Source organism: Fusarium graminearum, chromosome 3, assembly GCF_000240135.3.
Source record: "Fusarium graminearum PH-1 chromosome 3, whole genome shotgun sequence".
In the NCBI taxonomy this organism is placed as follows: Eukaryota; Fungi; Ascomycota; class Sordariomycetes; order Hypocreales; family Nectriaceae; genus Fusarium; species Fusarium graminearum.
In genome coordinates this window covers 2,417,889-2,431,587 of record NC_026476.1, presented here as the reverse complement: position 1 = coordinate 2,431,587, position 13,699 = coordinate 2,417,889, and the positions used below count along the sequence as shown (strand labels likewise).

Here is a 13,699-nt window from a genome sequence, read left to right as displayed (position 1 = left end):
ATCTACTAACTACCTAATGGAACCGTGCGTTCGTAGCTCAGCTCTCTCACCCCTCAGTTCTCTTTCATCTTTGTCTACATGAGAAAGAAAGAATTCTAATTTCGGATGTGTTTTTCTTTTCATTCCGTACCGCCCGTTCATGACAAAAACAAGTCAATATCCTGTCTATCATCTAGGGTAGCTATATCTCAACTGCTATGATCTTCACATGTATCCATCTATGATCATGCCTATGCCGAGCTGTTGTTCCTTTGATCTCCTATTATTCTCTCCATACCAATCATTCACCCAACTTGAAACCTCCTGAAATATTAATCGCTGCCAAATTCAATGCCTCAAGCGTCCGGATAAAGTCACTGTTTCGTTTGCCGAGGCCGCCCATCCCCACGATACCAGGTTGCTGGTCAATAAGGCTCGCTCGTCGTAACTCGCCTCGTCATCTGCATCTGCTTGTTTCGTCCCAAAACCTTGCGCTACCGATCGGGAAGTGGACGGCCGTAAAACAATCACCTGCCTAAAACTGGCATTGCTCTATACGTGTTGTGATATTGGGTCATTGCTGAAGAGTGGGTTCAATCATTCTGCTAGTCCCACGGACCAGAAGCAAATCATGAATGAAATGCAGCCAGAAATAGCTTCCAGAAGACGCCTAATGTATTCACATTGATCACTCACTGACTAATTCATCCGATCGATCTTGATTTCTTATGCTAATGCGCAAGCTAACTACTAAAGCAAGTACTAAGGATGTGCTGTTCGCTTTGACCATTATCACCATGCATCGGCAACTTGCTTGGTATCGGAACTTTCATATGGCATCTTGTCATGTAAGTGACCGTGCTGGTCTTAGATTATTTATTGACAGGTATCTACCCCTCGTAATCGCTCCCTGACCGACTGTATCATAGCGCATTTTCTAGGCTGGTTAATGTCAAACATGGTACCAGCGACGCCATGTTGAAAACGAAACTTGACGTTCAGATATCTACTCTTTGTATTAAATTGTCTCATTATGCTTCCGTGGGAATTGCTAGTTTCAAGTGGATGATCCAGTCGACTCAGTCAATTCTATCAAGTATCTGGGTGGCGGATCATAAGCATATAGGTAGCCAAAGAGATCTTTGGATCGCACTATGTATGTGTCTGTGTTTAAGATTATTGAAACGGGTACACAAGATGTAGGCCAATTACTAGATAACTTAGTAGTGAAACTCATTGTTCGTACAGTGAGGCTTGCGGTTTGATTGTTATGCGGTGAGTCCCAGCTGAACGCCAACGACGAGATTCAGTCTCTTTAAAGTAGAGCATGAATATGACAAGTCTGCATTGATTCTTTCCATAAGCTCAAAGTACAATTCATGACACTGTTCAGATCGATCAATCCCATCATCGGAAATGAGACTCAGATCTGAGGCCTTGAGGTTGTGAACTCGGGACCTGTTGGTTGAGATACTTCGTCACAATAAGATAGCGTGCCATGCCTAAAGCCTACCTCACGAGGTATATTAAAATCTGGCAAATGTTGCTTGTCGGCAGTTCATAGACAACTTCCAGCCCAGCAACATCCACCGCTCGATTGTGCAACCACGTTGTTCCCAGATGATCTACATCTCGGTTATCTCATAGACCCTGCACCGTGAGTCCGGACAACGAGCTGGAAGGTCTTTACAAGAAGCCTTCAGCATATGGATAGGTCAACTTGAAATATGCTTGCTATATCTAGAAAACAATAGGTTAGGATTACACTATTACAATCGGTCGTATAGGCCTTGAATATCCTCAAAGGTTAGTATACCGTAGAGTTTCTAGGCGGTGGGAATAATCCCTGAGCCGATCACATTGACGTCTTGTAAGTGCGTGCATGGGTCGAACAAGTAATTTTAATAGTATGTATTTATTTTCCTAGTGATATTAATCCTATGTGACTATTGAACACTCACGAATATATATGTACGGTAGAAATATGTGCCTGCCAGTAAAACCCTAGGTACGCAACAGTATGTGATATATGGAATACTATATGGTAACTATTTCAGAAGGTAGATGCTGGATAAGAGTCATACGCTTGGAATTATTTCCATAGTCCATCATTCTGATGACATCTTCGCCTGGGTTCCGTTTATATTCCCCTGTTGGCTTTCCTCTACCTCGGAGACGACAGCCTGGATAGCTGTTCGGAGAATACCAACCATCCGCTCCAACTCAGACTCAGTTACCACATAAGGCGGAGACATTATGACATGGTCGACATGTACTTCCCCTGTTTGACCCAGGTTCCCCTATATGTTCAGTCCCAGATTGAGCGACTTGTCCAAGATTCTGTGACAAAGCCTTATACTGGCTGGAAAGGGTGTCTTGCGCTGACGATCCTGGAAAAACTCGACAGCCCAGAATAGACCTCGTCCACGAATATCACCGACAGACTCCAACGGTCCAATGTGATCCCTGAGCAAACGCTCCAGCTCTGTACCCATTTTCTGGACATTTGTTAGCACACGCTCGTCTCGTATGATCCGTTGAACCTCAAGAGCCGCAGCGCAAGCGACCGGATGAGCCTGTTGATTTTACAATTGTTAGTCCTGTGTTTCCCGGCTTCAGTGTGTTCAAGCATACCTGGAATGTGTGACCGTGGGCTAACCCCCCCTGATCCTTCAGCGATAGCGTCAAAGATCTTGCTGCGGGGCAAAACCCCGGATAATGGTATGAAGCCTCCGCCCAGAGCTTTACCTATCATCTGGATGTCGGGTCCAGAGATACCTTCTTGTTCCCAGGCATGCATCGTACCTGTCTTTTCCATACCGCACATGATCTTCATCAGGTCAGCCGGCGCGCCAGAGTTTCTGAGCACATGTTCAGTGGCTTACTTCGTCCAATATTAGAAGAACATCATAATCATCACAAACTTTTCGAATGGCTTTCCAATATCCAGCCACAGCAGGAACACAGCCCAGAGTATCCCCACTGACGGTCTCGGCTACAAAAGCAGAGACCTTTTCAGGCCCGACACGGAGGATTTCTGCCTCTCACTGATCCGCCAGTCGTTTGACATAGGATCCATCGGATTCATCTCCTTTGAGTCGGTATGGGAAGCAGGGATCGACGAAACTGACATTTTGCGATAACCAGGGACGATACATAGCCCGACAGGAGTCATGGCCAGATATGCATAGCGCTCCAATTGTGTTACCATGATAACTCTGTTTTCTACTAATGACATGGCACTTCTCGGGCATTCCACGTTCGCACCAGTACTGTGTCGCCAGCTTTATGGCAGCATCAGTAGCTTCGCTTCCGGAATTAACAAAGATGGCCTTGGACAAGCCACCTGGTTCTCCTTGCAGAAGCATCGATGCGAGATCTTCTGTTGCATCGCAGGTGAATCGCGCACCAGAGTAGAGATAGGCAAGCTGATTTATCTGAGTTGTCACCACTTGCGCAATCTCAGGACGACCAAATCCAAGGCATGATACAGCTGACCCAGCGGATGCATCGAGGACTTCACGGCCAGATTCGAGGAACAAGGAGACGCCTGAAGCAGAAACCACCTTTTCAGGCTTATGGGCAAATGAACGATGAAGAAGATGGGAGCTGGCAACGAAAGGGTGAGCCATTGTGGAAGACTAAGACCTGTTTTTGCTACTTGGTGGTAAAATTAGAAAGACAAATTTGTTATCGTCATACTACTTCACTAGCATCGTGACTCTCCGATCCATAGGTACTAAGTCACAAGTTGAATTCTGAGCTCTATTATCCGCCTCTGCTTACTGCGGCTATAATATGTCCACATCAATATCCTTAAAAAACTCCAAGTGAAAGAAATTAATATTTATTGAATCTGAGGGTTCATGGAATGTGGATACTTAAAATCTGTCGATTTTGTTTATTCGCTTTTATATACCCTGTACTATTTTGAACCGCAAAGTAAGAAGCCAAACTTTAACAAGGTAGGAACGCCGCGTGTTAGGAATAGAAAAGTGCATGTTAACCACCTTCGTGCCTATTAATATTTGCTATCTTTCATTGAGGTGAACTTGTTAGTATAAGTACCGTATCATGACTGCGACGCATCCGCTGGGCTCATCATGATACATGGATCAGTGGACAAAGTGCCTGAGTAGCGATCTCGGCCTTCAAACCGACATCGCAGTGACCGAGGGACCCCGCATGAGTGAGTCAAGTATCTCGCTATCTACTTCCCACAGCTGTTACGCCTGAAGATATTAGCAGAATACTAATTGGGCACTTTTCATCACACAATTCAAGGAACGCATCACTCGCTGCAATCACGACGTCGCCAATGTTTCGGTAGTTGAACCCAATCCGATTACAAGTTGAATTCCAGGGCGTTCTATTCGTGAAAGGCAAATACCAGCACCGCGGAAACGTTATCGATAGCGCCAATCGGTCTCGTCCCAAGCCCAGTATATCACACCCACGAGGTCAACCTTATTCAATACCAATCGAACAGCAGACCTCAAAGTTTCTGATCAATCGGCGCATGCAGAAAAGACCAGAGAAAACGTTCAAGGAATCATCGGAAAGGCACCGATATCTATTACCTCTTTCAACTCAATCTGCTTCAATAGTCTCAACCAATTCGGCGACACCGACCACAACTTAGACTATCATGACCAGCCAACGCAAACCCCTTGTCAGCTTCCTTGGCCCAGTCGCCTCCTACACCCATCAGGTGAGATCAAAATCTTTTGCCCCCCTGTGGCGAGTTAGCCGATGCACGTATGGACTGACCTGGCTTTGTAGGCTGTTCGCCAGGCCTTTTCTGAGGACACCTGGGAATTTCGACCTGCTGTGACTATAGATGGTGAGTGAGCGACCGACATTGACCGAATGGTATACTCATTCTAATGGTGTGGCATAGACGTATTTGACCAAGTTCAGAATGGCCAGGTGCAAGCTGGTGTTGTGCCCTTTGAAAACTCAACCAATGGTTCAGTGGTTTTCACCCTGGACAACTTGGCCGACAGGGCCAATCGTTATCCGGACATCACTGTCGACGGCGAAACATACGTGGATGTTCACCATTGTCTTGTTGGCCACAAGTGCACCGCACCTATTGTGGAAGAGGCTACTGAAGGGTCCGGCACTTGCACACCCACAGCGACAGATCCGTCGCCTTCTAGACCGAGGTCCAAACCCTTGTCCAGTGTGAAGCACATTCAACGGCTGTACTCTCACCCCCAAGCGTTTGGTCAATGTACAGCTTTCATTTCCACCTACCTCAAGGGCGTTGAGATTTTCGAGGTCAGCTCGACCAGCAAGGCAGCTGAAATTGTAAGCAAGGATACCACAGGTACCTGGGCTGCGATTTCTAGTGAGCTCGCTGGCGAACTCCATGGCCTTGATTTCCTGGGCAAATCAATTGAGGACCGGGAGGATAATGTCACCCGATTCCTGGTAATCGGAACTAACGCTGCGGGCCCAAAAGATCTGGAGAAGACCAAACAAGCAGTAGCCCAGAAAGGGAGCAAGTCGCTTGTGTCCTTCACAGTACCTCACACATCGCCTGGAGCATTGGCTGACGCCTTGAGCTGTTTCCGGGCCTTTGACCTCAACTTGACCAGCATAAACAGTCGGCCAAGCCTTGTCCAACCTTTCCAATACATATTCTTTGTTGAATTCGAAGGCCACAAGTACGACGATCCAGAAGGACGTGTCAATGGTGCATTGGAAAAGATCAGTCGCGTGGCTGAGAGTTGGAGGTGGCTTGGTAGCTGGGAGAAATACGTATAAATCAATCCAATGCAATATCACAAGCATACCGATAAAGAAAACAAGTGATTGCTCGTGATTTCTTTTTTTTACGAGTTTTCGTATTCACCCCCCAACAGTTGATTGTCTCGGGGCCTGCACGAAGAAAGATCATCATGGCATGAATGGAAGTGAGACTGAACTCCCCGACGGAACCAAGATAGTGCTCTATGAACACGCAGAAACTCCCCGTTTTCTGGCGGGGTTAGTAGGTGGGTGGGTCATGATAAATTAAAACTCGAGAGGGGCATGACAGTATCAATGGCTAGCCTTTGCCACTATTTCTGACATATAAGATGCTCATGTATTTCTATCAGCTATCATGGATCAGTCCCACCTGTTTGGCCACAAGTCTAATGTCGCCCTGGCAGGTCCCTAGGTTCAGCACTGTACCTACCTACCTAAAACTTCTATTTTAAGGAGTCACAGGCACCAAGAATGAAGATCATGTTTTTCTGGCTCTACTCACGGAAAACACGATTGGCCATCCCGCACTCAACAGGCACATATTTTATCAAACCGGAATAACAGCCGCTTCTCAACGTCTGCACCTCACCTCACCTCATACTTACGTCTTCAACAGGGCCATGCCATGCTTGAGTACCCTCTGCCAAGTTCTACCTCCACAGAGATACGACTCAATCCCCCACTAATCTGAGGGGAACGAACCTTTTGTCAATGCTGGGTTTACGGTAGGGGATCCCATTCGGGAACTTGCAGGACATAATTCACAGCAACGGATAAAGACCTGCGCTCTTAGGGCCGATAGGATTGGCTTGGATCGGACTGGACCAGGACGCGTGGGGTCGTCCGGACACAATCACCCTTTCACCATGCTTCGCACAGTCGACAAAGGGCAGGGATGCGACGCCGATGGTCCGAAAGGGCCTTGAGGGATTATGGGATTGTGGGATGGACGCAAAAAGCATCAATAAGAGACGAGAAAATTCGCTACCTTGGAGGCATATCTTGTCCTAGTTGCTGCAGCGGAGACCACTACCAATTATCATGACGTACTCACGGCATGCACGACACTCCCCGGAGACCACTTAAAGGTCAGTGTTGGGCCACACGTCTGGGATCAGGGTGGGAAGCTCTAACCAAGTTGGCTGCTAGCCTACGGACCATCGCTTCAACGTTAAAAAATCGGGCGATGGTCCGGAAGCTCTCCAGCAAACTCTGAGTGTACAGTGGGCGAGTCGAATGCCTTTTAACTGCTTGGGCTGCTGCTTCGAAACTACAGAGATTTCCTCTTCTTCTCATCCCTCTTGCTACTACTCCAGCTTGATGTTGAGGCAACAACACCTATCTGCTATATCTCCCTTTTCTTCCTGGTTTTTTCATCCAAAATGGCGTCCCGCCCCATCTTTACTGCCACGCACCCCCGTGCATGCTCTACGGCTTTTGAGCGAGTATGTTGAGTCCTTGAGATGCCCATATCATGTTGCCTCGTCGAAATGGACTTGGGGCATGATTGGGCCTACTGATCGCATAACTGACAATCTGCTAGGTCTTCATGGCCCGCCGCGATATCCTAGAGAGCGTCCACGAGCCTTTCGGAGATGCCTTTTACTACGGTCCTGAAATTCTCAGTGATCGTTTCAGAAATGACACAGCCACTCGTGAGCAGAGTGGTTTCTCTCACAAGACTTACAAGGACGTCCTTGACGAGGTCATGGATGCGGGCAAAGATGTTAGTCAATCTCCCCCTCCTCCATGTTCATGTAATTATTTCAACTCCCCGAACTCCCCGCCACAACCCCCCACGTCTGCAATTGGGGGAACAACACATCAGAGAAGAAGCATGTGCTACAGCCAATTTTTCTTCGGCAGCATGTATCTAGCTATCACATTGTGATTGTGGTCATGCAGCCGATGCACCGTATCATACCTCTATCGCGCCACCAATGCTACCTCAACGGCTTACACAAGTCATGAGAGACTCAAAAATTGACATATCATACTTACAAACTTTCAGGGCAAGCGAATCTTCATCAAGGACATGGCTTACTACCTCATGACCCCAGACAGCAAGCCCACCAAGGTTGCGCCGTCTTTAGGCGAGGAAGAGCCTGGTAACCCCACCGTGTTGCCACTAGAGGTCCTGAAGCAATTCCAATTCACTTTCCTCATCCGCCACCCTCGCCGAGCTATCCCTTCATACTACCGATGCACAGTGCCACCTCTGGATGAAGTCACAGGTTTCTATGAGTTCATGCCAAACGAGGCAGGCTACAAGGAGCTCGTGCGATTCTTTGATTTCCTGATCAAAGAGAACATTGTCGACAAGGACAACCTTGTCGTCATTGACGCCGATGACCTTCTCGATAACCCCGAGAAGACCGTCCGTCTTTATTGCGAGAAGACTGGCATTGATTTCAAGCCCGAGATGCTAGAGTGGAACGAAGAAGATTGTTCTTACGCCACAGCTGCCTTTGAAAAATGGAACGGCTGGCACAACGACGCTATCAAGAGCTCGGCTCTCAGACCTCGCACTCATCACCAGGTATGTTAACGATTTCTCACAATCGCCCCACCTCCCGTCTCCCTCCACCTGCTTGCCTGCAACGACACCCTGTGTTTGTTCGCACTTCCTGTGGTTGGGTGAAAAAAGGCTGACATTGCTAACTAAAGAAGACGTTGACGGTCGAAGGCGAAGACAAAGAATGGACTACCAAGTTTGGTCCCGAAGCGCAGAAAGTGATCCGCAAGACCGTTGAAGACAACATTGCCGATTACGAGTACCTGAAGCAGTTTGCGCTGCAGATCTAAGTGATATTAGTTGTATACTCGTTCTGCTATTCACATGTTGGTTTTCTTTTCAGTTTTGGGATCGTTTTGCAGTTTTGCCCCATGGTCAGATTGGATATGTTACACCCGGCAACGAATTGGGGCTTTGAATGATTTATGAGCGTGATTTCGTTGATAGTACATCTATTATCGTTCAACGACTTTGGCAACATGCCACTTGATGAATATATACAAACATCTACATCTATTTTGCCAACTCTGTCGTGAATAATGTCTTGTCGGATTTCAACCGCTTGCTGACATCAGTTCTCCAACGGTAGTCCCGTATTGATGAAGCTCAAAATACATGTTTTTATACATTTGAACGGGGAAACACCTATGCTGACTTTGTAGATGATACCTCGGCGTCCTTGAAGATGCGATCTTTAATCCGCTCTCCTTTTTAGTCCCGAATTCTTCTTCCGATAGTCTAGGCCTTTTCTTGCTCTTGAGGGGCCTCTTCGACCACTGACTCTAAAGGCTTCGAGACATAGGTTGGCTTCTCGAACAGTCCGTGTGTGACGTTGTTCGTCCATTCTTGGGCGTACTCCTTATCCAGATCATTCGCCCAGCTCACAGTCACACCCAGGAGTTTCTTCTCGGCGTCCTCGGCATCTTCAGACAGAACAATCTTGTTGCCACGACCAGCACCGCTCAAGACTGTAGCTATATCGGCAATCGAATTTGGCTTTTGGGCGTTGAGGGCGATACCACGCTCTTCTTTTGTGCGGATGGGCCGATAGTTCTTGTTGCCCTTCTCCTCCTCCTCTGCGATTCGCTTGCGGTCGGCGGTGGTAAACTCCTCGGGGCGCTTGTATCGGAATTCGTTATCCCAGGCCACCTCGTGCAGGTGCTTCAACTCGCGCAGTTTTTGGAAGACGGAACGACCGATGGAGCCTTGACCGGCGGGGAAAGCAATGTGGGCAAAGGGTGACCAGTAGTCTTTGCGGAGCTTGGGAGGCTTTGTCTTCTTGCCATTGAATGGGAGCTGCTTGAGATCGTGGAAGCCCTACAGACAACATGTCAGTCCATTGACTTGTTCACATATCTTCACAAAGAACTAAACTCACATCGAGCGTCTTGTTAAAGCTGTAAATAATCTGATCTGTCCTTCTGTGTCCGAATACCCAGATGTCCTCGCCATGACCTTCAGGTGGAGGGAAGCCCAGGCCCTTCTTCTTCTTGCCAAAGTGGCCGTGTCGCACCCATATCCGTACGTAGCTAGGCAATTGGCCCAGTCGAGATGTCGGTGCCGTGTTCATGGTCGCCCGCTGTGAGGTTGAAATGGTCTTGATAATGGGTCTACCTAGAAAAAATCCCCAGTATCATCGGCTCAATCACGGGCGATCGCGGGGTCACGTGAACTCGAAGCCAAGAATTGACCTTGACGATCAGCCACCAGGTACCAACGTTGTGTCGCATTCAATCGTCAAACATAGATTAACACATTAGCGACTCGGCTTGATATTGACTCGAAATGTCGTGTAATATTCCGTCTTCCTCTTTTGGCACTTTTGTTCAAAGCATCAGAAGTTGGCAAAACAACAGTGATTCTTCTGCACTAACAGTCTCGACTGCCAATTACAGTAAGCCACATGCGGATCTCTTGCTATAGAATCGGATGATAAGATAGGAAACGGATGACCCCACTAATGACCGCTGAAATCGACTGTTGTGACGTAGAAGAAACGGGAAGCTCCCAGAAGCTGGCCGGTTAGGCTGGAAGCTTCCAAGTGCTCGTCTTGATCCTACTTGATCTTGCCATAACCTACCATCAAGATCGAGATATTTCACGTTGGACCATGTGCTCTGCTGGAGGCTTCTAGACAATTTCCTGATTCATGTACAAGATCCACTTGCTTTGTGAATAAATTCACCTCTTGATCCTCGGCCTGCCAAACTTATTTCTTCTGCAGTAATCAAGACACCCACCCCACTACAGCAAGCAATACATCACTACCTAATCTACCTACCTGACGACAGCCCTTTTCCTGCACACCACTAATTGGGCTCACAACTGCACGAGTACATATTCGCATTTCTTTACTTGTTCGATTCCATTCATCACTCTGATTGTACAAACTATTCAACACCGCCATCATGAATAGTCGCATGGACTTTACAGACCGTGCCCAAAAGGCCGTGGAAGATGCCATGGCCTTGGCTGAGCAATACGGCCATTCTCAGCTTGTCCCAGTTCATCTCGCCGTCTCTTTGCTCGACCCTCCCGCAGACCCTTCCAAGGACCAACAGAACGGTCCTCCGCCCACCAGCACACTATTCCGACAAGTGGTTGAGCGAGCACACGGCGACCCTCAGATCTTCGATCGAGCTCTCAAGAAAACACTCGTTCGACTTCCCAGTCAAGATCCACCACCAGAGCATGTCTCTTTGGCGCCCCAATTCCACAATGTGCTAAGAAAGGCCATGGAACTGCAAAAGGTGCAGAAGGATACCTATATTGGCGTGGACCACCTTATTACCGCCCTTTCTGAGGAAGCAACCATTCAAGCACCCCTAAAGGAAGCCAACGTCCCCAAGGCTAAGCTGATCCAAGAGGCGGTGCAAGCCATCCGGGGAACCAAGCGAGTCGACAGCAAGACCGCTGATACTGAGGAGGAAAACGAGAACCTAGCCAAGTTCACCATCGACATGACCGAAATGGCAAGGGAGAAAAAGATGGATCCCGTCATCGGTCGGGAAGAAGAGATCCGCAGAGTTGTTCGAATCTTGTCCCGACGAACCAAGAACAACCCTGTCCTCATCGGTGAACCTGGTGTAGGAAAAACCACCGTCATCGAGGGACTTGCTCAGCGAGTTGTCAACCGAGATGTGCCCGACAACTTGAAGTCTTGCAAGCTACTCTCACTTGATGTAGGTGCACTTGTCGCTGGCAGTAAGTACCGAGGAGAGTTTGAAGAACGAATGAAGGGCGTTCTGAAGGAGATCACTGAATCCAAGGATGTAATCATCTTGTTTGTCGATGAAATCCATCTTCTCATGGGCGCTGGTTCGTCTGGTGAGGGCGGTATGGATGCCGCCAACCTTCTGAAGCCTATGCTTGCCCGTGGCCAACTACACTGTATCGGTGCCACTACCCTCGCCGAGTATCGCAAGTACGTCGAGAAGGATGCTGCTTTTGAACGTCGATTCCAGCAGGTCATCGTTAAGGAACCTACCATTCCTGAGACAGTCTCCATTCTTCGAGGTCTCAAGGAGCGATACGACCGACACCACCGTGTTACCATTCTTGACAGCGCTTTGGTTGCTGCTGCTAACCTGGCTGCTCGCTACCTCACATCCCGACGACTGCCCGATTCTGCTATCGACCTTGTTGATGAGGCTTCCGCCGCTGTTCGTGTTGCTCGAGAATCTCAGCCCGAAATCATTGATTCTCTCGAGCGAAAACTTAGACAGTTTATGATCGAGATCGCGGCCCTTGAGAAGGAAAGAGACGAGGCATCTCAGACCCGTCTTGCACAGGCTCGCAAGGATGCGAAGAATGTCGAGGAGGAGCTGCAACCCCTTCGCGAAAAGTACCAGGCCGAGATCAAGCGCAGCGAGGAAATTCACCAAGCCAAGCTAAAGCTTGATGATCTTGAGAAGCGACTTGAGGATGCAATGAACAATTCTGAGCACGCCAAGGCTGCCGATCTCAAGTATGGTGCCATTCCCGAACAAGAGGGTGTCATCAAGGAACTCGAGGCTCGCAAGGCTGCTGCAGATGCCGCCCTCAATGCCACTGCTAATCACGATTCCGGCGGTGCCATGGTCACCGACATTGTCACCGCAGATAACATCAACGAGATTGTGTCCCGATGGACTGGCATCCCTGTTACTCGTCTGCGTACTTCCGAGAAGGAGAAGCTCATCCACATGGAAAAGGTTCTCGGCAAGGTCGTTGTTGGTCAGAAGGAGGCTGTTGGGTCTGTCGCTAATGCTATCCGACTCCAGCGTTCCGGCCTGAGCAACCCAAATCAGCCACCTAGCTTCTTGTTTTGTGGTCCTTCTGGTACCGGAAAGACCCTTCTCACCAAGGCTTTGGCAGAATTCTTGTTTGACGACGCCAAGGCCATGATTCGCTTCGATATGTCTGAGTATCAGGAGCGACATGCGCTCAGCCGCATGATTGGTGCGCCACCTGGATACGTTGGTCACGACGCTGGTGGCCAACTTACCGAGGCTCTTCGTCGCAAGCCATTCTCAATCTTGCTCTTTGATGAGGTTGAGAAGGCAGCCAAGGAGGTCCTCACCGTTCTTCTCCAACTTATGGACGACGGTCGCATCACCGACGGACAAGGCAGAGTCGTTGATGCCAAGAACTGCATCGTGGTTATGACCTCTAACTTGGGTGCAGAATACCTTGTTCGACCAGGTGTCAAGGAGGGCCGTGTTGACTCTGGCACTCGAGAGTTGGTTATGAACGCCCTTCGTAACTACTTCCTGCCTGAGTTTCCTCATCCGTATCAACTCAGTGTTTATCTTCAACCGCCTGACGCGCAAGGAGATCCGCAAGATCGTCGATATTCGCCTGTCGGAAATTCAGAAACGACTCGAAGACATGGTCGGAAAGTACATATCGATGTGTCAGAAGAAGCGAAGGACTACCTTGGAAACAGCGGTTACTCGCCGGCGTACGGTGCCAGACCTTTGTCTCGGCTCATTGAGAAGGAGGTTCTTAACCGCCTTGCCATCCTTATCCTACGCAACAACATCCGCGACGGAGAGTACGCACGCGTTGAGATCATTGATGGTAAGATCGTTGTTCTTTCCAACCACACTGATAGTGAGCTTGGCGAGGATGATGATATGATGGACGAGGAGGATGCCGTTGATGAGTTGGTGGACGATATGGATCAAGACATCTACGACTAAACAAAAGACAAGAATTGTAACGTGTGTTTTTAAACAGTGTTACATAGGACTGGTGGTTATTTTCTAAATGCGTTTGATGAATTCATGATGGAGTTGGGGTCATTTACGGCAGTGTTTGCGCTCAAAATTCATGTACTTAATTAGGTGTTCATACAATGCAAGCAAAAGTTGAATTAGTATTTCAGTTCGAATATGTGATATACAAGCACTTTATTTACTTCTCGGAGGTTATCTATGCTGCGGTAACCTCTGATCTATTCTGACG

At 48.3% G+C, this 13,699-nt stretch overlaps 5 protein-coding genes across 5 annotated transcripts; 3 read left to right on the top strand and 2 right to left on the bottom strand.

The window, feature by feature from the left end:
* Window positions 1–2,087: 2,087 nt before the first annotated feature.
* Window positions 2,088–3,611, bottom strand: FGSG_05483 (uncharacterized protein; the record flags this gene model as incomplete). The annotated part of the gene is made up of 4 exons (XM_011325724.1): window positions 2,088–2,260; window positions 2,339–2,555; window positions 2,639–2,840; window positions 3,028–3,611. The coding sequence occupies 4 exons, from the start codon at window positions 3,609–3,611 to the stop codon at window positions 2,088–2,090; spliced, it is 1,176 nt and encodes a 391-aa protein (XP_011324026.1).
* Window positions 3,612–4,627: 1,016 nt separating this feature from the next.
* Window positions 4,628–5,751, top strand: FGSG_05482 (uncharacterized protein; the record flags this gene model as incomplete). The annotated part of the gene is made up of 3 exons (XM_011325723.1): window positions 4,628–4,690; window positions 4,762–4,822; window positions 4,880–5,751. 3 exons carry the CDS (start codon window positions 4,628–4,630, stop codon window positions 5,749–5,751), a joined length of 996 nt encoding a protein of 331 aa, XP_011324025.1.
* A 1,276-nt stretch (window positions 5,752–7,027) lies between these two features.
* Window positions 7,028–9,560, top strand: FGSG_05481 (uncharacterized protein). Its single transcript, XM_011325722.1, has 4 exons — window positions 7,028–7,181; window positions 7,280–7,462; window positions 7,748–8,275; window positions 8,404–9,560. The coding sequence occupies exons 1-4, from the start codon at window positions 7,119–7,121 to the stop codon at window positions 8,539–8,541; spliced, it is 912 nt and encodes a 303-aa protein (XP_011324024.1). The 5' UTR covers window positions 7,028–7,118; the 3' UTR covers window positions 8,542–9,560.
* FGSG_05480 (uncharacterized protein) lies at window positions 8,732–9,914 on the bottom strand. Its single transcript, XM_011325721.1, has 2 exons — window positions 9,630–9,914; window positions 8,732–9,568 (listed from the first exon to the last, which is right to left on the bottom strand). Exons 1-2 carry the CDS (start codon window positions 9,819–9,821, stop codon window positions 8,990–8,992), a joined length of 771 nt encoding a protein of 256 aa, XP_011324023.1. The 5' UTR covers window positions 9,822–9,914; the 3' UTR covers window positions 8,732–8,989.
* Window positions 9,915–10,485: 571 nt separating this feature from the next.
* Window positions 10,486–13,597, top strand: FGSG_12745 (heat shock protein HSP98). Its single transcript, XM_011325720.1, has one exon. The coding sequence runs from the start codon at window positions 10,660–10,662 to the stop codon at window positions 13,432–13,434; it is 2,775 nt and encodes a 924-aa protein (XP_011324022.1). The 5' UTR covers window positions 10,486–10,659; the 3' UTR covers window positions 13,435–13,597.
* Window positions 13,598–13,699: the final 102 nt, after the last annotated feature.